This window comes from Elgaria multicarinata, chromosome 18, assembly GCF_023053635.1.
Source record: "Elgaria multicarinata webbii isolate HBS135686 ecotype San Diego chromosome 18, rElgMul1.1.pri, whole genome shotgun sequence".
NCBI lineage: Eukaryota > Metazoa > Chordata > Lepidosauria > Squamata > Anguidae > Elgaria > Elgaria multicarinata.
Window position 1 is genome coordinate 22,143,835 of NC_086188.1, and position 22,420 is coordinate 22,166,254.

Below are 22,420 nucleotides of genomic sequence, written 5' to 3' on the forward strand. Positions count from 1 at the left end.
GGCCGCTTTTGACATAATTCTGCTACAAGAAACCTGGTCGGGCAGTGACATCTTTATGAATGGATTTTGCTCCTATTGTCTCCCAGCTATCGCGAGCAGAGTTAAAGGCAGACTCTCGCAGGGCTTATGTTGTTTAATTTCCACTTCGATTGATGTTAAAATATCTGACAAGCACAACTGTGATAACATCTTGCTTGCGCTGTTTTTGGAGTTGAGGAGTCATAGACTAATTCTGATAAATGCCTATCTCCCCCCCCCCCAGTTAACAATAAGGAAGAGAGCTTAAAGTTGACTCATTTTACTCACCCGACCGTGAAGCATCCAAATGCTTATGTTATCTTTGCTGGCGATTTAAACGCGAGAACAAGATCCTTTGTGGCGGACCCACTCAAATGCAGACTTGACCTGATTGCCAGCAAGGAAGCTCTTAGACCTAATTCACACTGTTCTAAGGACGTGTGGTTAATCCTGCGGGTCGCTGCCTCCTTCAATTTGTGGTGAAAAAGGATCTGACTATTTTAAACGGAAGCAGCTACGATCTTGACCTGGGAGAATTCACATTTGTGTCCTCCAGAGGGATGAGTACTATCGATTATATACTTGTCCTTAATGAACTGAAAGCCCTTGGTTGTAATATGAGAGTAGCAGAGTGATCATTTGCCTCTTGAGCTACTACTCTCTATCCTGGGGACCGCTAGGCCTCGTTACCTATGCCATCTCCTACCTGATCTTCTATCCTTTTGTTCAAATAAAATTAAATAGTCTAAGGACACAGCAGCGGTGTTTGATCGTCTGAGCCTCTGCCCCGGTCTCTGCAATGATCAGATGAATTGACACCAAGCTGCCACCAGAAGAGGAGCTAGCTGCCTATGATGAATTAATACAGGCTTTACAATCTGCCTTACAAACTAATTCCAATCCTCCTAAGACCACAAGATCTTCTCGTAACAACTGGTTTGATTGATCCTACGGGGGGGGGGGGGAATGATGAAAATAGGAAATTGTGGCAACTTCTGATCGGGGCTTCTCTCACTAACAATCATAAATCTTTCTGGCAAATTGTCTCAAAAGCATTGAGTCAACAAACAGCCAGTATCGACTGCCACATCCCAGCGAAGGTCTGGGAGTCTTACTTCTCCTCTATCCTCTCTGACAAACCTAGGAGTGTGCTCGTTCCTCAATTACCCCCAGGTACCCTGGAATGGCCGGATGTTGAGACTAATACTATAGAGGATTTTATTCTCCAGCTAAAACCTGGAAAAGCCCCCAGTCCTGATGAAACACCCCCAGAGATGTTGAGAGACAATATCAGTTGGTGGACCTCAATCCTTGTACCCCTATTTTCCATAATCAACAAAACATGGCTTTTCCCGGAGGCATGGCTTAGAGCTACAGTCATCCCTATATACAAGAAAGGTCCGTGGGATGATCCCTCTAATTAGCGGCCCATTAGTCTCCTATTGACGGTAGGGAAACTATATGCAAGCCTATTGAATGATAAGGTCAAAGAGTGGATTGAGGACAAGGCCATCATTGGCAGAGAGCAGATTGGATTTAGGGCTGGCTCCTCTACTCTGGATCACTGTTTGGTTCTGGCCCATTTAGCACATAAATATATGGCCTGCAAAGGTGGCAAGCTTTTTGTGGCCTTCTTTGATTTAAAAATTGCCTTTGATTCAATCTCGTGTAATCTGCTATGGGGAAAATTAAAAGTATTAGACATGGAGCTGAGACTTCTGTTCCTGATACAGACAATGTATTCCAACATTCCTTTGGACTGGCAGTGCATGGGCTTCAACTAAGCCAGCCAACCAGCCTGCCTGTCTCGGCAGCCCAGGGAAGGATGCCCCAGGAGCGCTCTTGGGAGACCTTCACACGTTTAGTGCACACCAGGCCTGAACAGGGGTTCTTTTACCTTACCTACTTTTGACCCCAGACATGCTCTCAGTATTATGGACCCACGGTGAAGGGAGGTTTTGCTGCCACACCTCTTGTGAAGCGCAGCAGGATGCGGAAAGTGGATGGCCCTCCCAATCGTGTTGGACTGCACCTCCCATCAGCCCCGGCCAGTAGAGGCCAAGCTGAGGGCTGACAGGAGCTGCAGTCCAACAGGATCGGGAGGGCCACACCAGGTTTGGAGAGTTCTGCCACTACGCAGGGAGACAGGACCCCTTTTCGGGACAGTGAGGGAAGGCTCTTTCCCCAACAGACAGAAACCAGCATCACACAGGCGGAAATGGTGCTGGAGCGTTTGTCCCTCATTACTTCCTCGTTCAAAAGAGGAAGTAGACAAGGTCCACCTGTCCCATTCATTGGGCCGTTTTGATCGCGTTGCTTCTCCTGCACACAACAGGAGATCGCGGCAACTTCCGCCTGCAAAATAACTTGGACTTACTAGGGTGTTTTTTTGTGGGGCGAAGAAGGCTAGAAGGGGCGGGAGAAGCGAGGAAGGCAGAGGACCTCTGGAGAGCAGTGACCCGCGAAAATCCGCGAGTGCCCAGTCAGGGGCGTTACGCCCGTCTGATGGAACTCAGAGCGACCCAGCAGCAGCTGCAGAGGCTCCGTTTGCACAAGTTCCGCTCCGTGCCGGGTCCAAAGCTCCGTCTGGGGGAACGGGCCGCCCCTTTCCCCCCTCCCCCGACAGCCTCCGGCTTCGTCACGGCTCGCAGTTGCTGGGAAGGCCGAGAATCCCCCCCTCCCCTGCCAAAAGCAGTGCGCCGGGATCCGCCAGGCTGCTCAGGAAGGGAGGGGCGCACCCATCCGCGCGCAGCCCCTTAAAAGCCTCCGCCTCCGCGCAGAGGGCGGCGTGGCGCCACAGCGGAGACGCCGGAGCCAGTGCCAGCCGTAGCGCTCCCTTGCGCTCCCGGGGCCGGCATGGCGCTCTCGCGGCGGAAGAGCTGCTGCCTGGCGCTGCTGGCGGCGGCGCTGGCGGCGGCGGCGGCGGCGGTGCTGGCGGCGGCGCTGAGCTCGGCCAGGTGCGCCCCGCCCAGGGCTCGGCGCGCGGCGGTGGCGGCGGACACGCGGACCTGCTCGGAGGTTGGCAGGTAAGAGGCGGCGGCGGCGGCGGCGGCTCTTCTGGGCGCGGGGCGAGCCCGGCCAGGCGGGCGGGCGGGTGGCACGCACTCATCGCGTCTCTGGCAGGAGAACGGACGGAGCCCTGCGGCCGGTGGTCGCCTTCTTTGCGGAAGCTTCATTGTTCACTGCACTCCCCCCCCCCCCACGAGAACATGAATATTTGATTTCTCGTTTAAAGAAAAAGTAAAGTGAGAAATGAATACGGAGCAAATACAGTCGATGCCTGCGTGCGCGCCCAACCAGCAGCCTTTCCGTGTTTCTACCTTTGAAGAACTTCCTATAACTGTTCGGATCCAAACCATTACCACCTATATGATCCCGAAGATCAGATGTATGCTGCCCTTTAAAATTCTACGATGCGACAGAATCCATCTTTCACGGATATGGTCGTCTTGTTTGTTTATTTTTGGCAGGCTTAAACGGCGGAGTTTCATCCTCTTCTAAGCCGTATCCCGAATACCACTCGCCGTCTTTGGCTGGTGGTGGCCGTGCCAGCTGCTATGGATAAATATGTGGCCGTCTGAATAGCTTCTCTCCCCACCCCGCTCCCAGTGTTAGTGGTCCTTTAACAGAGCTAGACAAAATAATCGGGTGTAGTGCGAACTCATAACCAGTTATATCTTGAATTTCAGATATTCTTTTCGCCTAACAACTCGAACCTAGTACAAGACCAAGGCCATAGCTAGACCTAAGGTTTATCCCTGGATCGTCCAAGGGGTCAAACCTGTTCATCTAGGTGACTCACAGGGGATCCAGTGCTCAGGCAGGGGTGAACCCTGGATGATCCCAGGATAAACCTTCGGTCTAGCTGTGGCCCAAGATACATTATCTACAGTATATGAGCTGCTCCCCACCTCCAACATCAGTCATTCGTTGCATTATAATTCTGGCTAATTGTACAGAGTATGGAGAACCATTTCACGGAAAAGTTCATATAAAGAGTTGCTTGTGGATGCAATATAGTTTAAAATTGTGTTTGTGGCCACTTTTAGTTTTTTTTATTGTATTTAATTTGCATTTTACTGATTTAATTTTCTTTTCTTTTGTATTTATACTCATAGCCCTGAGAGTTGCAGCTACAGGGAGACTCACAAGTTGAATATATGAATAAATATAATGCCCCGTTCAAATCCAAATTTCTTGCAGTATTGCTTTTCTTAAATCATCTCCTTATTTATTCTTGTGAGCAATTGGTTATGAGCATATAAAACATCATTCCAGTTTGATTGCTGGAAATCAAGCACACTAAACTGGTGACATCACTTCATCATGAGCAATAATTTGCAATCCATATAGCAATTACATGATTCATCTGCAGATATTGCGGTACAGCAGTTGAATATCCTCCCACTTGTTCAAACATTCTTCTATCAAACGGCAAACCCCACATAGCCTGATGGCGCCTTGGTTCCCATTCCAGTGATAATGAATCCAGTGATAAGTGGTGGAAGCACCAGACTTGGCTCATTTCATACAAACACCAGGCTGCAACGAAGTTCTGGCCACAAGGGCTCACTTTAATACCACATGAATCTTATTGCTGTTTTTGTTGCAATGCCAGAGGACATTGCTAAGGCATGTTGCTAAATTTTGCTGCTCCAACACGATACCTTAATCAAATATAAATCTTGTTGTAGCTGAGGTGGTCTGGCAGCTCTGCAAACACAGCTGAGAGCCAAGAGAGGCCGTTCCATCTATTCTGATGATTTGATAAAGAGTTTTAGCTTTCTTGCTATCCCATAGCAAATAAATAAATAAATAAATAGGTTTTTGTCACTTGGCTATGATGGATGGGTTTCTTATTTTAAAATAAATTTGCATAGAGGGCCTGTGGTGTAGTGGTCAAAGCTCTTGCTTTGCAGGCAGAAGGTCCCAGCTTCAATCCCTGCCAACATCTCTAGGTAGGGCTAGGAAAGGATCCTGCCAGCAGGATCCTAGAGAGTTGCTGCTGCTGCCAGTCAGTGTCAACAGTACTGGACTAGATGGACTGGTTCATCAAAATGAGGCAGTTTCTGATGTTGCATAAGAACATGAGAGGAGCCATGCTGGATCAGAACGAGGGTCCATCCAGTCCATAAAAGGACCAACTGGCTACCCACATGAAACTCACAAGTAGGGCATGAGTTCAACAGCACCCTCCCATCCATATTCCCCAGCAACTGGTGTACATAGCAGACTGTCTCTAATACTGGAGCTACCGTATAGCCATCAGGACTAGTAGTCACTGATAGCTTTCTCCTTCATAAATTTGTCCAATCCTTCTTTAAAGTCATCCAAAGAGGTGGCCATCACTACACCTTCTGGAAGTGAATTCTGTACTATGCCCTGTGTGAAGGAGTCTTTCCTTTTATCTGTCCTGAAGACAGTCACTAGTCACTTTTATGGGAATACCCTGAGTTCTAGTATTATGAGAGAGGGAGAAAAATATCTCCCTAACCACATTCTCCACATCATGCATAATTTGTACACACTATCATGTCTCCCCTTACCATCCTTTTTCCTAAACTAGACAATCCCAGATGTTGTGACTGTTTCTCATGGGGGAATTGCTCCAGCCCCTTGATCATTTTAGTTTCCCATTTGTTCCCCCCCCCCCCCCAATTCTGTAATATTCTTTTTTAGGTGCAGTGATGAAAACTATATACAGTATGGTCGCACCATAGATTCATATATGGGGAGTGTGATGCTGGCTGTTTTGTTTTCAATTCCTTTCCTTGATTATGCCCAACATGGAATTTGCTGTTAGCCACATACCGGGTTGACTTTTCATTGAGCTGTCCATTACAACCTCAACATCTCCTTTTTGGTCAGTGACTGCCAGCTCAGATCACATCAGGTTGTACTTTAAGTTGGGTTTTTTTGTCCCAAAGTACATCACTTTACACTTGCTTACATGGAACTGCATTTGCCATTTTGATACCCATTCTCCAAGTCTGGAACGATTGTTTTGGAGCTCCACAGAATGCCTTTTTGATCTAACCATCCTAAATAATTTGGTGTCATTGGCAAACTTGTCCACTTCACTGTTCACTCCTAATTCCAGATCATTTATTCATAAATTGAAAGGCATTGGTCCTTATAGTACCCCACTGTTTTCTTCCCTTCATTGGGAGAATTTACTGTTTATTCCGACTGTTTTCTGTTCCTTAACCAGTTGCTGATCCATAAGGGGACTTCTCTTATTGCATGACTGCTAAGTTTGCTTAGGAGAGTTTGGTGAGAGACTTTATCAAAAGCCTTTTGGAATTCCAAGTAAACAGTGTCTCCCAGATCACGCCTGTTTACATGTTTATTGACACTCTTAAAGAACTCTAAAAGACTAGTGAGACAGGACTTACCTTTGTGGAAGCCATGTTGATTCTTTTTCAGCAGGGCTTTTCCTACAATATGCTTAATAATTTTATAGTTAATCATGCTTTCAACCAATTCATGCAGAACAGACATTAAGCTAACCTGCCTTTAATTTCCTGGGTTCTCTCCTGGATCCCTTTTTAAAAACAGTTGTTACACTGGCCATTCTCCTGTCCTCTGGTACAGAGGTGATCTTAGGGACATGTTACCTATTTTTGGTAGAAAATCAGCAATTCCACGTCTGGTTACTTTAAGAACTCTAGGATGGATGCATCTAGGCCTGGTGATTTATTAACCTTCAGTTTGTCAGTAAGATTGAGAACTTAATCTTTTGTCATCACTATTTGCCTCAGCTCCTCAGACTCCCTTTCTGAAAACCTAAGTTCAGACACAGGTATCTGTCCTATATCTTCTGTGGTGAAGACCAATGAGAAGAATTCATTCAATATGCTTTTTTGCTTCTCTCATTGCCTGCCTGCATCTCCTTGCCCAAGTGAGGAAAACAAGACTTCCATTTTCTGAAGGAAGCCTTCTTTTCTATAATAACTTCCTCGACACTGCTTGTAAACCATGCTGGTGACCTCTAGGACTTGGTGCTACCTTTCCTAACCTGTGGTATACATTGTAGGTGAGCTTCTATTACTGTGATTTTGAGTAACCTCCAAACATTTTGAAGGGATTTTAACCCTCTTGACTCCCGCTGTTAACTGGTTTTTACCAGTTCCCTCAATTTAGAAACATTTCTTCTTTTGAAGTCAAATGTGGCTGTGTTGGACATCCTTGGGAATTTTCCACTTAAATATATATTGACCCTGTTCAGAAGACACGCTAAGCCACCCACGGTTAAGCATTTTGAGCTAAACATTATGGCTTAGTGTATCATGTGAACCATGACTTAGTGTGCTGTGTGAACCATTCGTAGCCATGGTGGCTACATAACCATGGTTTAAACACACTAACCATTTGCTGCAAAAGGGTTAGTGGCTCAACCTCCTGCATTGAGCAGGGGGTTGGACTCGATGGCCTTGTAGGCCCCTTCCAACTCTGCTATTCTATGATTCTATGTTGTCTGAACGGGCCCATTAAGTCTGATAGCACTGTTACCAATTAGATCAACAATATTCACACTCATTCTAGGTCCTGGGTGATGCGATTTAGGATTTAAATCCAGGGTTGTCTCCTCTCTGGTTGGTTCCATGACTACCTTTTCTAGGGCTCAGTCATTTAGGCCACTGAGAAATTTAACATCTTTGTCGTGAGTGGTTTGTCCAGTCAATGTGTAGCTAATTGAAGTCACCCATTATTACAATACTTCCTTGTTTTGAGGCCTCCCTGATTTCACTTCCCATCTCAAGATCACGCTGAGCATTCTGATCTGGGGGATGATAGCATGTTCCTAGTACTAAATTAGTTTTGGAGCCCAGTGTTGTTAACCCCACCCCCATGATGAAGTCTGCCCCTTTTAGTTTTTCTAGTCTGCCTGACACTATGCCCTCTTCAATGCACAGAGCAACACCTCCTCCAGCACACCCTGTCTTGCCCTTCCTATAGCATTCCTATCCAGAGATGATCGTATCCCAGTCGTTCTCTCCATTCTACCAGGTTCCTGTAATGCTCACTATATCTAGGTTCTCCTTTAAAACCAGGCACTCCAACTCTCCCATTTTGGCTTGGAGGCTTCTGGCATTAGCATAGAAACACCTATAAACAGTCCCTCCCCCAGATGTCTCTGGCATGTGCATCTTCTATGGCACTTAGGCCTCTTCGACTGTCTATTGTGTTTCACCATATACTTATGGCCTATTTCCTTCCCTTCTCCATTTCACAATTTGAAACATTTTAATCTTCATCCCCTAGAGATGATTCAACTAGGGTGCCCCTATGAAAAGGAGGACAGGGCTCCTGTATCTTTAACAGTTGTACTGAAAAGGGAATTTCAGCAGGTGTCGTTTGTATGCATGCAGCACTTGGTGAAATTCCCTCTTCATCACAATAGTTAAAGCTGCAGGTGCCCTGCCCTCTTTTAAATCTGGTCACTCTAGTATAGCTCCTGCACTTTAACTGTTGTGATGAAGAGGGAATTTCACCAGGTTCTCCATATATACAAATGACACCTGCTGAAATTCCCTTTTCAATACAACTGTTAATGATACAGGAGCCCTGTCCTCCTTTTCATAGGGGCACCCTAATTCAATCCAAACTGAATGCTTTCCAGCTTCTGTCAGCTTTCCTCCAAGCTTCAGTTTAAAAGCTGCTCTGCCACCTTTTTCATGTTAAGTTCCATTTTGGTTCAAGAAGAACCCTTCCCTCTTGTACAGGCCCAGCTAGTCCCAAATGTTCCCCAGTTCCTAACAAATCTGAGCCCCTCCTCCCTGCACCACCATCTCAACCATATATGGAGACTTCTTAGCCTCACCTGTCTGGCTAGCTCTGCATGTGGAACTGCTTCAGAGAAAGCCACCTTGGTGGTCCTGGATTTCAGCTCCTGCCTAGCAACCTAAATTTGGCTTCCCCGCATCATTGGTGCCAACATGGACTGTGATCACTGACTCCACCCCAGCACTATCTATTAGACAGCACATGATATCCATCACCTTTGCACCAGGCAGGCCATTCACCAGGAGGTCTACATGCCATCACAAGCCCAACTGTCTCTGTGTCTAATGATCAAATATCCCACCATCAGAAGCCCCACTCCCACCCTCCAGAGGCATTTCCTTGATTCAAGAGAATATTTGTTCATATGCTGAGGAATTTGTTCCTTCTAAGAGTTCATTCCCCTCTTCTTTGGAATGGCACTCTCCTTCTCCGAGACCCCCATTCTCCATGACAGCAGAGGAGCTGTCACCCAAGGATTGGGACACCACTATTGGGTCCCTGAAGGTTATGTCCACCAGCCTCTCTGCCTCTCTCACCTTCTCCAGGTCAGCAACCTTGTCTTCAAGGGAATGGACTTTCCCCCTGAGAGCCAGGAGCACATTGCACATCCATGCTTTCCGTCCAGCTGGCAGCGATCATGTGCCAATACACTGGAGAGCCCCCACCCCACAACCCTTCTGGCTTTCTACTTCCATAACTGTTTGTTTTTCTGTTATTATTATTGCTATTATTGGGTTTGTTTATCTGGAACACCAAGTTACTTACTAGGAGAAAGGGAGGAACAGGTTGTTGTTGTTGTTGTTGTTGTTATAGTTTACTTACTTTGAGAAGACAGGGAAGTATCAACTGCCCTGGCTTCCTTGCTCTGTTGCTAAACTCACAAGGGTGCTTAGCTCACATGTGTGCCTTTGTCGCTGGGGCTCAGACGCTTCATCATGGAAGTGCCTCACCCTCGGGAGCTGGCTCCTTGTATAGCTCTAGCTAGCTTGGCCCAGCTGCTGCTGTAGCCAGCCTGATTAGATTTAAAAAGCCAGGGAGGCCGTGGCTGAACTACTGGTCTCCATTTCCACTCACTGGAAGGCGGTGCAGATCGGTTGAGCCCCCCAAGGAGTGGAGGTTTTCTATGTAGGGGAGAGGACAAGAGCCATTGGAGGGGATAACAGATAAAGGGCAGGTGATTTGGGAAGGGGTGTGATTCAGGCTTCCTTGAGAATGCAAGGGGCTGAGGAGCTGGCACAGCGTACCCTGTTTAGGAAGAGGTGTGCTTTCCAAGGACAGAGTCCCTTGTGTGTGTGTTTTTAAACTAAAGCATAAGCTGAACTCTCAAATGTGGCTTGAGTCTATTTCTGAGCTTTAGTTTATGAGCTTCTCCATAAGAGCTAAAATGTGAGCCCAAGCTAAAGCTGAGCCCCACCCCTTTTCAAGGAGACTCTTCCACTAGCTAGGTCTGCAAAGTGGCCCTTGTGAATATACAGCTGTGTATTACTTTTATTGCCCCTTTCTAAGCTTGGGCTTAGTTTAACTATGTGGTTGAGGTTCTCTTCAATCACTTGGGAATCTCTGTTAGAACAGGGCTGCAAGAACTCTTACATTCTTGCTGGATCACCACCCCCAAGATTTAGCTTCTAACTGTACGTTTGTAAAGGGCTTTCTCTTCTTGGATGAGTAAGTAGCATTTCCCTTCTCACAACATGGCTGCTTAGCTCACAAGGGTGCTGGTGCTTCATCACTGGGGCTCCTTGCGCTTGGAGAGGCGAAGGTAGCCTACACCTTTTTTGTGTATAAGCAGACCCTTCCACTAGCTGGATGTTCCTCGCGGATGTGAGGTCTAGCAACTGCTATTATCCATGGTGGCTACCATAGGCGTGCGCAGCACATTTCATTAGGGGGTTCAGCCAGGGATTTTTTTAAGGTAAACATTGATCAAATATACAGTAATAAAGGACTTTTTTTCATTCATTAAACAAACAAAATAAATGAAAACTGAAGTAAACTGTATTTTTTTTAATTAACAAGTAATCTGTACTTTAAAAATACACATTTTAAAATGGAGACTCTGAATACTATTTTTTTGCTGTAGTGATAACCAGGCATATATAAAGATACAGTCAATTTTCACCATCTTTAAATTTAATCAGATAATGACCTAATCCAAACTTACTAAAACAGATTCACATTGAAAACAGATTCTATCACATTAACAACGAGTGTCATCTTAAGTTCCAGCACCATACAGAGAATACACCATACATAAAATGCCCTAATAATGATTTTAAAAGATTGCCCTGTGTGCTGCTGAGCAAAGAATTTGGAATGAGGTCCAGGAGAGAGACTTCTGGGGTGAATATAGTGAGGACGAGGGGTGGCTGCGAGCCTAGCATAAGAGAGGGCTGGCTGGCAAGATTTGGAGAACTTGGGGGAGTGTAGATCTGTTCTCACTCGGAATTGCTCTGTTTTGGACTTTTCTACTGCTCACTTTCCGTTGTCAGATTATCACCTAGTTTCTTTCAATATTATAATAATTTACCATTACATTAAAAATTCCTGCTTTATATAGCACCATCAATCTACATGGCATTTTACAGAATAACACAGGTGGAAGACAGACTCCCTGCCCAGAGGAATGTACAAAAAAAAATTAGGAGAAGGTGTTGTGGGAAGAGAATGGAGACATAAGGAAGGATAATACATTTTTATTTATTATATTTCTACACTGCCCAGTAGCCAAAGCTTTCTGGGTTACATATAATCAAAAGCAACACATTAATCAAAAAGCCATTTTCATTTTTGAGAATAGAGTTTAGACTACCATATCATTATATAGAAAATCAGTTAATATAATACGGACTATTAGTCTTGATGGTTTTAATGCAATAAACACAATTACTTTTAAATATGAAAAAGCTGATAACTTTTTTTTATGTTATGATGACCTGGGCTGTTATTGGGCTGGTTGTTTCAGTGCCATATTCCCTTTTTGTCTTGTGCTAATGTTTTCTTCATTGGCAGATGACCCTCACAGAAATCCACCAAATGGGAGTTATAATCGGCACCAGTACAAAGCTGGAGGAGAGTAACATTAACCTACATTCCTTACCACAGAGTAAAAGGCAAGAATCTTGTAAATACAGGGTGGGCAACTTGTGGCCTTCCAGATTTTTTGGACTCCAACTCCCATCAGCCTCTGTGGTCTTCCAGATGTTATTAGACTCCAACTCCAATGGCCAATCAACAGGGATGATGGGGCTTGTAGTGCAACAACATCTAGAAGGCCACAGGTACCGCCACCCCCTTCAACTTTAAAAATTGCACTTTTAGATCTTTGCACTGCTGCTGGCTTTTATCTTGATTGCTACTTTGTTATTGTTTAAAACGTATGGTTTTATACGATGTTATTGCATTTTATGGTTTTAAGTTGTATCTTGTAAATCTTGTAAACTGCCTGGACAGCCTTGGCTAATGGGCAGTATGGAAACGTAATGAATCAATAATAAATAAATAAAATTTAGCGTAATGGACGAACAGAGCCAGTGTGGTGTAGCGGCTAAGGTGTTGGACTGGGAGTCGGGAGATCCGGGTTCTAGTCTCCACTTGGCCATGGAAACCCACTGGGTGACTTTGGGCCAGTCACAGACTCTCAGCCCAACCTACCTCACAGGGTTGTTGTTGTGAGGATTAAATGGAGGGGGATTACGTACGCCGTCTTGGGTTCCTTGGAAGAAAAAAGGCAGGATATAAACGTAATAAATAAATAAATAAATATGGGCTTACAAACACATACCCCTGCGAGTAGGCCCATCCCCTGCTATGTGATGTGTGAAACAAGCAGACTCAAATGCTGCAACCCCTGTAAATTATACAAAAAAGTGGTGGGTGGGTGTTTAAAAATACAAGAAATAGCCTTGCATATTTTCCCACAACTTTCCAAGTTTTTACTAGCTCCTTTGGGTGGGCAGAAGGGTGGTGTTTGATAGTAGAACTGGGAGCTTTTGTATACTTTTGTATGGGTGGCACAGGCCAGTTCATTCCACCACCACCCCATGGAGAGGAGAAGAGCATCCTAGCTGTGGATGATGAGTGTTGTAGTCCAACACTCCTGAGAGTGCTGTACTCCAACACACCTGATGGTTGGGGCATACCGCCTGGGGGCAACGGGACTGTAGTCAAACACACCGGGACGGTGCCAGGTTGGGGGTGATGGGGGTTGTAGTCCAACAAGCCAGGAAGGCGACAGGGTCGGGAAGGCCGGGCTGAGGGATAAAATGCCTCATTTATTCCCCAAACTACGAGGAGGGGGCGGCGGCCTTTATTACAAATCGACACACACACCCCCCGACTCTGCTGGGCCTGAGGAGGAGAGTGCCGCTGAGGGGACGTAAAGCCCCCCAACCTCGCTCGCCTCCCTCCACCTTCAGCCACACAGACATCCCCGCTGCCCGGAATCTCACCGGCTCGACGACGACAAGGCCTCGCTCGCTCCTCCTTTCCTTCCCTTTCCCGGCTTCGAGGCTTCCCGCGCTCTCGGTTTGAGGCGGAGCCGAATGGTGGCGTCGTCGTCAGAGGCCGGGGCCGGCCTTCCCTCGTCGGCCTCCTCCTCCTCACCCCGCGCCTCAGTCCCTCCTTCCCGGGCCCTCCTTCCCGGGCCTCAGTCCCTCCTTCCCGGGCCAGCTGGATCCTGTCACCGGCGGCGATGGGGGCCAAGCGATGGTGGCGCCTGAGGTGACTCGGGCCGCCTGGGAGAAGGAGCGAAGGCGGCGCCGGAGCCCAGCAAGCGAGAAGGGAAAACCCGCTGGGCCTGATCCAGCTCCTTGGAAGCCCTCGAAGCCTCTGCTCCTTCCTTCCCCACCGCCATTCACGTCCTCCCTCACCCTCTCCTTCTCCTCTCCATCCTCCTCAGCCCCATCCATCGTCCACTTCCCCCCCATCATTTTAATACTTCCTTCTCCGCCTCGTCCTTTCCACACGACAACTCCTTTCACAATTCTCTCCCCTCCTTTCCCCCCATTTCCCCCATTAATATCTTCTTCTTCTGCACCCCGCCTTCCTTCCTCATCTTCTTTAAACTCTCCCTTTCCCTCTCGGGGCAAACATGGCGGCGGCAGCATATTAGGGGGTTCAGCTGAACCCCCTGTCTGCACGCCAATGGTGGCTACATGAAACTTCCAACATCAGGAGAAGGAATGCTTCTGAATACCAGAGCTATAGCCTGCCTGCCTGCCTGCCCAGCCTGTGGCCACTTTGGGCAACCAGATGGTCTGTTCCAGCAGAAAAATCTGCTCTTAATGCAGGCATTGGATCAGGCACCTCCCTTGCTCTCTAGTTTGACATTGCCCCCCCCCCCCAGCTTCTGTGACCAGTGGGAACCATTTATTCTAAAGGGGGAGCTGAGTGGGTCTGCTGCAGCAGTCATCTTGCGACACCTTAGAAGACTAACAAATCTCTTCTTTGCTTGAGAGTCATCCAGACACTTTGGTAGTTCAAATGGCACAAACCACACTGAAGGCAGTGGGAGCGATGCAAGCACCGAGCCTTCCAATGGGGCTTGTGCTAAAGGACATCCTGCTGGATTGTGCCCAAAGCCTGTGATGGCTCATTGCGCCTCCACTACTGGTTCTGCGGGTCTCAGAGCTGCTGCTGGATTGAGGACCGAACCCTCTCTGAAGAAAGGCAGGGATCCGCCAGGTTGCTTAGGACCAATGGGAACATACCTCATAGGACTGATCCATGGAATTTAATGCGGGGCTGAAGTGGGGGAGCAGACGACCACATCTTCCATTCGTCAACACCTCACCCACCTCTCCATGTTTCCCCATCGCTGCTTCCATCTTTTTTCTTACCATGGAAAGACTAGATGGGCCCTTGGTCTGATCCAGCTTGGCTCTTCTTACATTCTTATGGTAGAGCAGGGCTAGGCTAAGGCACTTGGCTGCCCGAGGTGAAGGACACGATGTTGCCCCCTCCCACGTTCCTCATACAGAACCCAACTGGACTGGCAGTTAGCAGAATAGGATCTCTCATCACAGAGGACTCAGGACAGTCAGTCCATGCAGTGTGTGGAGCAGCTCTTCTCTCCAACAGATGGGAAAGATGGGGGTGGGTACTCAGGAGGAACAGCCAAAGGCCACTGCTGCTACCACCCCTCAACATCTGCTGCCTGAGGCAGCTGCTTCACTCTACCTAATGGTAGGGCCATCCCTGGCTGGGGAAGCGCCAGTGAATCACTTTTGGTCTTTAGTTAAGCAGAGACTCTGCAGATCTTCAGCCAACAGCTTTGCTTCCCACCCTGCACACATGTTTTCACTGCCCCAGGGAAGCCTCCAGTCCGGTAAGTTTTTGGAAGAACACAAAGAGTTGTTTGGCCGGAGCTGAGTGTAGGATGAATCTTCACAGAAGCAATGATGCTGGTTGTCTCCAGCCTTGCTTGCTGCTTACCAGGCTCCAGCCCTGGAGAAGGTGCCGACCCCCCCCCCCCCCACGATCGAGGCTGACTCCTCCAATGCTGTTTCCCTTCGCCTGCTCTGCCCAGCAGGACTCTTAGGCTGGGGAGAGATCAGGTGAGATGATGGGTGGAAGGTGCACCCACTGCAGCCTTCATGCCGCTGAGTAAGTGGAGATGGGGGGCTGCAACCCTATGCACGCTTACCCCTGAAACTCAGTGGGGCTTGCTCTTGAGCAGGCACATAGCGGATTGCCTTCTGTGGGTGAGGGCCTGGGACAGGCAGAGGGAGGAACTGGCAGCTGTCAGACCATCCTGTGCTCTCCAACCTGTGTTAAAAGGTGGACTAGGAAAACCCTGATCTAGGAACTGGAGTGTGTGTCAAGGAGCAGTGCCAGCCGGCCTTCCCGTCAGCTCTCTGGCAGACCTTCACCTGCAGGTTGTGGGCCCTTTCCCTGAGCTTCTTCAGACGTTTGCAAGGGAGGTGACTGCAACTGGATTAGAAGGCAAAGCATTCCATTTGTCAATGGATCATATGACTCAGACATTCCCCGTGATCTAACCCATTGTCTAGACAGAGATGCCTCACACAGCCAGGCTTTGACTCCTCTTGAAAGCAGTGGAGCCCTTTATCTGCTTTGTCTCTCAAATATTTGCAGATCACCGGGTTTCTGTCTAATCTCATGGTGCTCAAGAATCTCTCATCATGCTTCTCCCCTGCTTTCTCCCCACCCCTCCTTTGAATTCTCTCCAATTTGCCCAAGCTATGCACTTCCACTTCTGTTTTGAAGGGAAAGCAGCCGACCGGCAGTGGTTGCTGGGGCAGGGAGAGGCCATCCCAGAGCCAATAGCCATACTTGAGCTTGCCAAGGATGGCAGGGAGCTCCCATCCCCTTGCTCTGCTCACCTTCTCTGGACACAGCAGGCAGGATTGGGCCCCTGATACTGCCTAGAGAGACCATGCAAGCCACTGCCTCTGCAGCCTTGCTGCCCCCACCCCCATATTCGCCAGGGATGAGCAAGCCAGTCAAGGGGGGTTTGCTGCTTCCATGACCAAACTCTATGCTGTACCACCAAGAGAGAGAGGGAGAGACGGGAGCGGGTGGGAGGTGTGCAACTGGGGGCAGGCAGGAGCAGCCCACTTGTCTTTCTAGCATTCCCCCCACACATGTGGCAGAGAGCTCTTGGGGGGGGGGGTGACAGGAGTGAGTGTTCCAGAGGGCTTCCTGGGTGGAGGTGGGGGCTTGATTCTTCCTTCTGTTCCTCCCAGACCCACAGCCACAGAAGGTGCTGAACAGTGTCATCCTGGGAGGCTGTTTAGTCTTGGTGCCGCTCCTCACCAGTAATGGTGGCTCTCCCTTCAAAACAGGAGTGGGATTGTCTGCAGTTTGACCCGGAGTTGGGGCGGGGCGGGGCGGGGCGGGCGGGTGGGCGTTAGGCCTCCTTCAGTCAGGCTATTTGGCATGCAAGGATATTGGGGTGGGAAGTTGGGGGGGGGCAGCGCTGAGGTCTCACTGTGTGTGCTATGCATGCAGAAGATACACAGGACTCCTTGTGGCCCATGGATATACTCAAGATGACCCAAAGCCCTGCATTTTAAGATGATTTGTAGCAGTAATCATTATATATTGTTCTTTATAATGAGTTCATCAATACAGAACAGCCTCTTTTTATAGCACATGGCAATAGCTGTCTAGTTCATAGAGCCAGGGGACTAGTACTCATGAAGTCATAGAATCATAGAATAGTAGAGTTGGAAGGGGTCTATTAGGTCACCGAGTCCAATGCCCTGCTCAATGCAGGAATCCACTTTAAAGCATCCCTGACAGACAGGGCCAGGCAAAGCTGGTAATAGGGCCGGGCAAGATGGGAAATGTAGGCCCCATTTCAAACTGCTCATTAAGTGTTTTTTAATCAGTTCTAAATACATATGAACTAGAACAATTTATAAAAATGGTAGTGGCAAGCACTTTTATTCAAGATGTATATAAGACATCACTTCTTCACATTCAGAAATGCTTTACCTGCTTTTCTTTGGGCAAATTCATCAACAACAACAGAAAAATCAAGCAACTTTGCCTTGTCAATGTTAATAAATTAACAAATCTTTACCAAAGGGTCCCCCTTTGCCTCTACCAGAGGGACTCGGAGTAGGCCCCCTCAAAATCGTAGGCCCATGCCAACTGCCCCCCCCCCCCCTGCCCAGCCCTGCTAATAGATGGCTGTCCAGATGCCTCTTGTATACCTCAAGTGTAGGAGAGCCCACCACCTCCCTAGGCAATTAGTTCCATTGTCATAGTGCTCTAACAGTCAGGACATTTTTCCTGATGTCCAGCTGGAACCTGGCTTCCTGTAACTTGAGCCCATGATTCCATATCCTGCACTCTGGGATGATCCTGGCCCTCCTCTGTGTGACAACCTTTCAAGTATTTGAAGAGTGCTATCGTGTCTCCCCTCAATCTTCTCTTCTCCAGGCTAAACATGCCCAGTCCTTTCAGTCTCTCCTCGTGGGGCTTTGTTTCCAAACCCCTGATCATCTTCGTTGCCCTCCTCTGAACATGCTCCAGCTTGTCTGTATTGTTCTTGAAGTGTGGCGCCCAAAACTGGACACAATACTGAAGATCAGGCCTAAGCAGTACCGAATACAGGGGAACCAGTACCTCGCGCGATTTGGAAGCTATATTTCTATTAATGCAGCCCAAAATAGCATTTACTTTTTTTGCAGCCACATCACACTGTTGGCTCATATTCACCTTGTGATCTACAACAATTCCAAGATCCTTCTTACTTGTACTATTGCTGAGCCAAGTATCCCCCATCTTGTAACTGTGCATTTGGTTTCTTTTTCTAGGAGTAGAACTTGGCATTTATCCCTATTCAATTTCATTGTGTTGTTTTCAGCCCAGCACTCTGGCCTATCAAGATCACTTTGAAATTTGCTTCTGTCTTCCAGGGTATTAGCTATCCCATCCAATTTTGTGTCATCTGCAAATTTGATAAGCGTTTCCTGCACCTCCTCGTCCAAATAATTAATAAAAACATTGATGAGCACTGGGCCCAGGACTGAGCCCTGTGTTACCCCACTCGTTATCAGAATATCATGGGGCACTTTGTCAAAAGCTTTGCTGAAGTCAAGTTATATTATATCCACAGCATTCCAATGGTCCACAAGGGAAGTTACTCGATCAAAAATTGAGATCAGATTAATCTGACAGGATTTGTTCTTCACAAATACATACTGGATTCCAGTAATCAAGTGCTTACAGATTGACTTCTTTATAATCTGCTCCAGAATTTTCCCAGGCATGGATGTCAGACTGACTGGTCTGTAGTTCCCAGGTTCCTCCTTTTTGCCCTTTTTGAAGATAGGGACAACGTTAGCCCTCCTCCAGTCATCCGGCACCTCACCTGTCTTCCATGGTTTCACAAAGATAATAGAAAGTGGTTCGGAGAGTTCTTCTGCTAACTCTTTTATTACTCTATGATGCAGTTCATCGGGCCCTGGAGATTTGAACTCATTCAAAGAAATTAAGTGTTCCTTGACCATTTGTTTATAAATCTCAAACTGCAATCCTGCCCCCTCAGCTTGTACTTCACTTTTGCCAGGGGGTCAGAGACCCGCTTTTGGGAAAAGACTGAGCCAAAGTAGGAATTGAGCACTTCAGTCTTTCCTTTGTCATCCATTATCAATTTAAGCAGTTGAACCACTATTTCTTTCCTCTGTCTTGTACTACTCACGTATCTGAAGAAGGTCTTTTTATTGCTTTTAGCATCCCTTGCTAATCTCAGCTCATTCTCAGCTTTAGCCCTCCTGATGCTATTTTGGCACTTCTGTGCCACCTGTCTGTACTCTTCTTTTGTAGCCTGGCCTTCCTTCCACTTCCTATATGTATCCCTTTTTGTTTTCAGGTCATCTCTAAGCTTTTTGTGGAGCCACATTGGTTTCCTCTGTTGTCTTCTATCTTTTTTCCTAGTTGGAATTGTTTGTGATTGTGTCCACTCACATGGGATAGGGTGTCTGCCACTCCCCAGCCTCCCTGCCCCAGATCCTGCCCATCCACCCCCATAGGGCTGCTCCCATTTGCACAGCACTTACAGACTTGCGTTTAGGTACAGAAACATCCCACCACACCCCATTTTAGGCAATTGTTTGGACGCTGTGTAATCCTTGTGAGTTCTTCCGAAGCCCTTCTCCCATTGTCCAGGGGTTTGCTGTTTCATGCAGCATTTTTCCTACGTGTGTGTGTGTGTGTGTGTGTGCACGTGCGCACTATTTAGAGCCTTTGAGCTCAGTTTTTCCTAGTGTTCCCGGAGACATGGGGGAAGTCCCTCAAATGCACAGCAAGGCTCCTCCTCCACCCTCTTCCATGCGGAGTCAGGGAGCGAGGTGAATGTGGCCAGCACAAAAGATGGTGGGGGCCAGGGGTATGTCTATATGAAGGTGCTTTGGAAGGGGATCAGCTCAAAAGCTCACAGCATCGCTGCTGGGAGGGAAAAGCCATTGTCAAGCCCTGTCCTGTGTTCCTCACTTACCCAAACCGAAATGGGGTGATCTCAGAGCAAAGGTAAAAGCTGTGGTAGATGGAGAGTTTAAAAATGTGCAGTTTGGGTGGGAGGAATCCTGATGTGGCTGTGAGTTTGTGGCTGCATCATATAAATAAGGCAGCGCCACTGCGCAACCGTGACGCAGTGAACAGACCATATAGACACTCCCCAGGTGCCTCTGGGACAGGAGCCACAGCTGCCATTTCACTTGCCGTGCAGAAGGGCTCTAGTCTGGAAGTGCCCAAAGATTTGAGTGAAACTGTTCCCAGTTTCGTTTTCCCCCCAAGCTTTATACAAATCCTGCAAAACTCTTAGAAGCAAAGGGCAAGCCATGTGTCCTCCTGTGCAGTGCTCAAACTCTGAGGGGGGTTGTATGGTTTTCCTGTGTTGTGTGTATTTGCTTCCACACAGGGGAGGGAACATCATGCCTGTGGGTACCAGAGCACCCCTGGACACCTTTCTTGAGTCTTAGGGGGATTTGGGAGGGATTCTAGCAGTGAGAAGGAGAAGGAAGGCAGGAGTATCTATGTAAGTATGCATGCAAGATGGATGCATGGTGTGTGTGTGTGTGTGTGTGTGTGTGTGTGTGTGTGTGTGTGTGTGAGAGAGAGAGAGAGAGAGAGAGAGATTGAGAGAGAGAGAGAGAGCATGTCTCTGAATGGTGCGTTGAGGTGTGAGGGGGAAAGGGAGGGGCTGGCATGGCGGGAGGGGCGGGAAGAGAAGAAAAAGAGTTTGCCCTCCGTGAAATCGGCTCCTGTTGCCTCTGAGCAGTGTGGGAGCTCAGACTCCTCCTCTGCCTTGTACTCAGCCTTTTGGGCAGGTTACTTGTCCTCTCATGCCACCCATATTGTAGTGGTCCCTAGGACAGTTTTTCAAATTGCCAAATGTGCCCCAATTTGAACATATAAGCTTTTTATTTACAATGTTACAGTTATAACTGAAAAGCAATGTTTATGGGGTTTTGTTTGTTTGGTATTGTTTGGTATTTTCTTAAAAGAAATGTAATTTTGATGGAAAAAAGTTTTGCCCCTCTCTTCCTCCTCCTCCTCCTCCCCCTCACTTCATTACATGTCCCTTGCTGGTGGAAGATCTGCTTCTCAAGGCATAACATATTTCCAACACAGTACGCCTTGTTGCCATGTATTTGATTTGGTGACAGACTCCCTCAGGCTGACAGACTCCAGGCTGAGAGGTCATCTGACGCCAGCAGGGGAGGGGTGAGCACAGGCACGTGGTGGTTGGCAGGGGTTGGCACGTGGTGGTTGGCAGGGGCTGCCCATTGTAGTCCTCTCCTCTGCCAAAAGAGAAAAGAGATGGATAGAAGTGCTTGATGTGCCATCTGAAGCCGTGGCCACAGCCGCTGGTAGTTTGCCTCTCTAGATGGCACTGTTCCTTACCAGGCTCTGCTCCTTCCTCCTCCTCCTCCAGAACTGCTTCCTTTACATTGCTGGATAGCAACAGAAGGAAATAGCAGCAGCTTTGCACCAATGCACTGATTGTTCTCAATGCTGAAGGCATTGTCCCAGTCGTTACTGGGACAAGCCATAACCTGGCCAAGGCCTGAGGAGAACTGGGAAGTCAGGCTGCAGAGCCGTTCCTTGTGTACAGTATGATGAGGCGCAGAAGGCAACCCCCCCTTGAAGCTTCTCAGCTTGCACTCTAATGGGCCAATGCTCCTTCAAGTGGTATTCCCTGTGATGTGCTGTTGCAGTAGCACGGGGTGCTCCGGCCAAGGTGTGGCTGACACTGGCTCTTCCAGTAGGGAAATCTTAAAACAATAAAAACCATGAAATAATGGCATACTTGAGGATTAGAAGGCTGAGTAACAAGTGGGTGCATGAGACAGTGACCTAGTTCACACTGTCCCGCCAGGTGTGCCAGTTGTCTGCCAGGGGGATTAGCATAATTACCCTTGGCAGTGCAGTTTGTTATGTTATGCAAATATGGTCTCTTGTAGCATTCTGGGTGGCTTTTTGTGGAGCCACATTGGTTTCCTCTGTTGTCTTCTATCTTTTCTCCTTGTTGGAATTGTTTGTAACTGTGCCTTTAAAATTTCCTTTTTTAAATACTCCCACCCATCCTGCACTCCTTTTCTCATTAGGCTCATTTGCCATGGGACCTTACTTATCATAGTTCAGAGTTTATTAAAATCAGCTTTCCTAAAATCCAGAGTACGTGTACGGCTACACTCAACTTTTGTCTCCTTCCTAATCAAGAATTCAGGTATGACGTGGTCACTTTCCCCCAGAGTTCCGTAACTGCCACTTTATCCACTAAGTCATCCCTATTGGTCAATATCAAGTCAAGGATTGCCGATCCTCTAGTTCCTTCCTCCACTTTCTGTAGGAGAAAGTTATCAACCACACATGTCAGGAATTTCTTGGAAGGGCCACTTTTGGCAGTATTGGTCTCCCAACAGATATCAGGGTAATTGAAGTCCCCCATCACTACTATATCACACTTCCTTGAAACACTGGCAATTTGTTTCTCAAAAGTTTCGTCCTCGTCTTGTCCTTGATTGGGTGGTCAGTAGTAGACTCAGATTATCATGTTCTTTTTATTCCTTGGCTCATTTATTTTAATCCAGATGCTCTCGATGGGGCTCCCAGTCTGATCCGCCTGTATTTCTGTGCA

The 22,420-nt window shown here is 47.6% G+C and overlaps 1 protein-coding gene across 1 annotated transcript in view; it reads left to right on the forward strand.

Annotated features, from left to right (window-relative positions):
• The first annotated feature begins 2,874 nt into the window (after positions 1–2,874).
• Positions 2,875–22,420, forward strand: part of GGT5 (gamma-glutamyltransferase 5) — a 63,962-nt gene continuing 44,416 nt past the window's right edge. The window contains exon 1 of the mRNA XM_063144374.1: positions 2,875–3,044. Coding sequence (XP_063000444.1) covers positions 2,875–3,044 — 170 coding nt within the window. The remainder of the gene's footprint in view (positions 3,045–22,420) is intronic.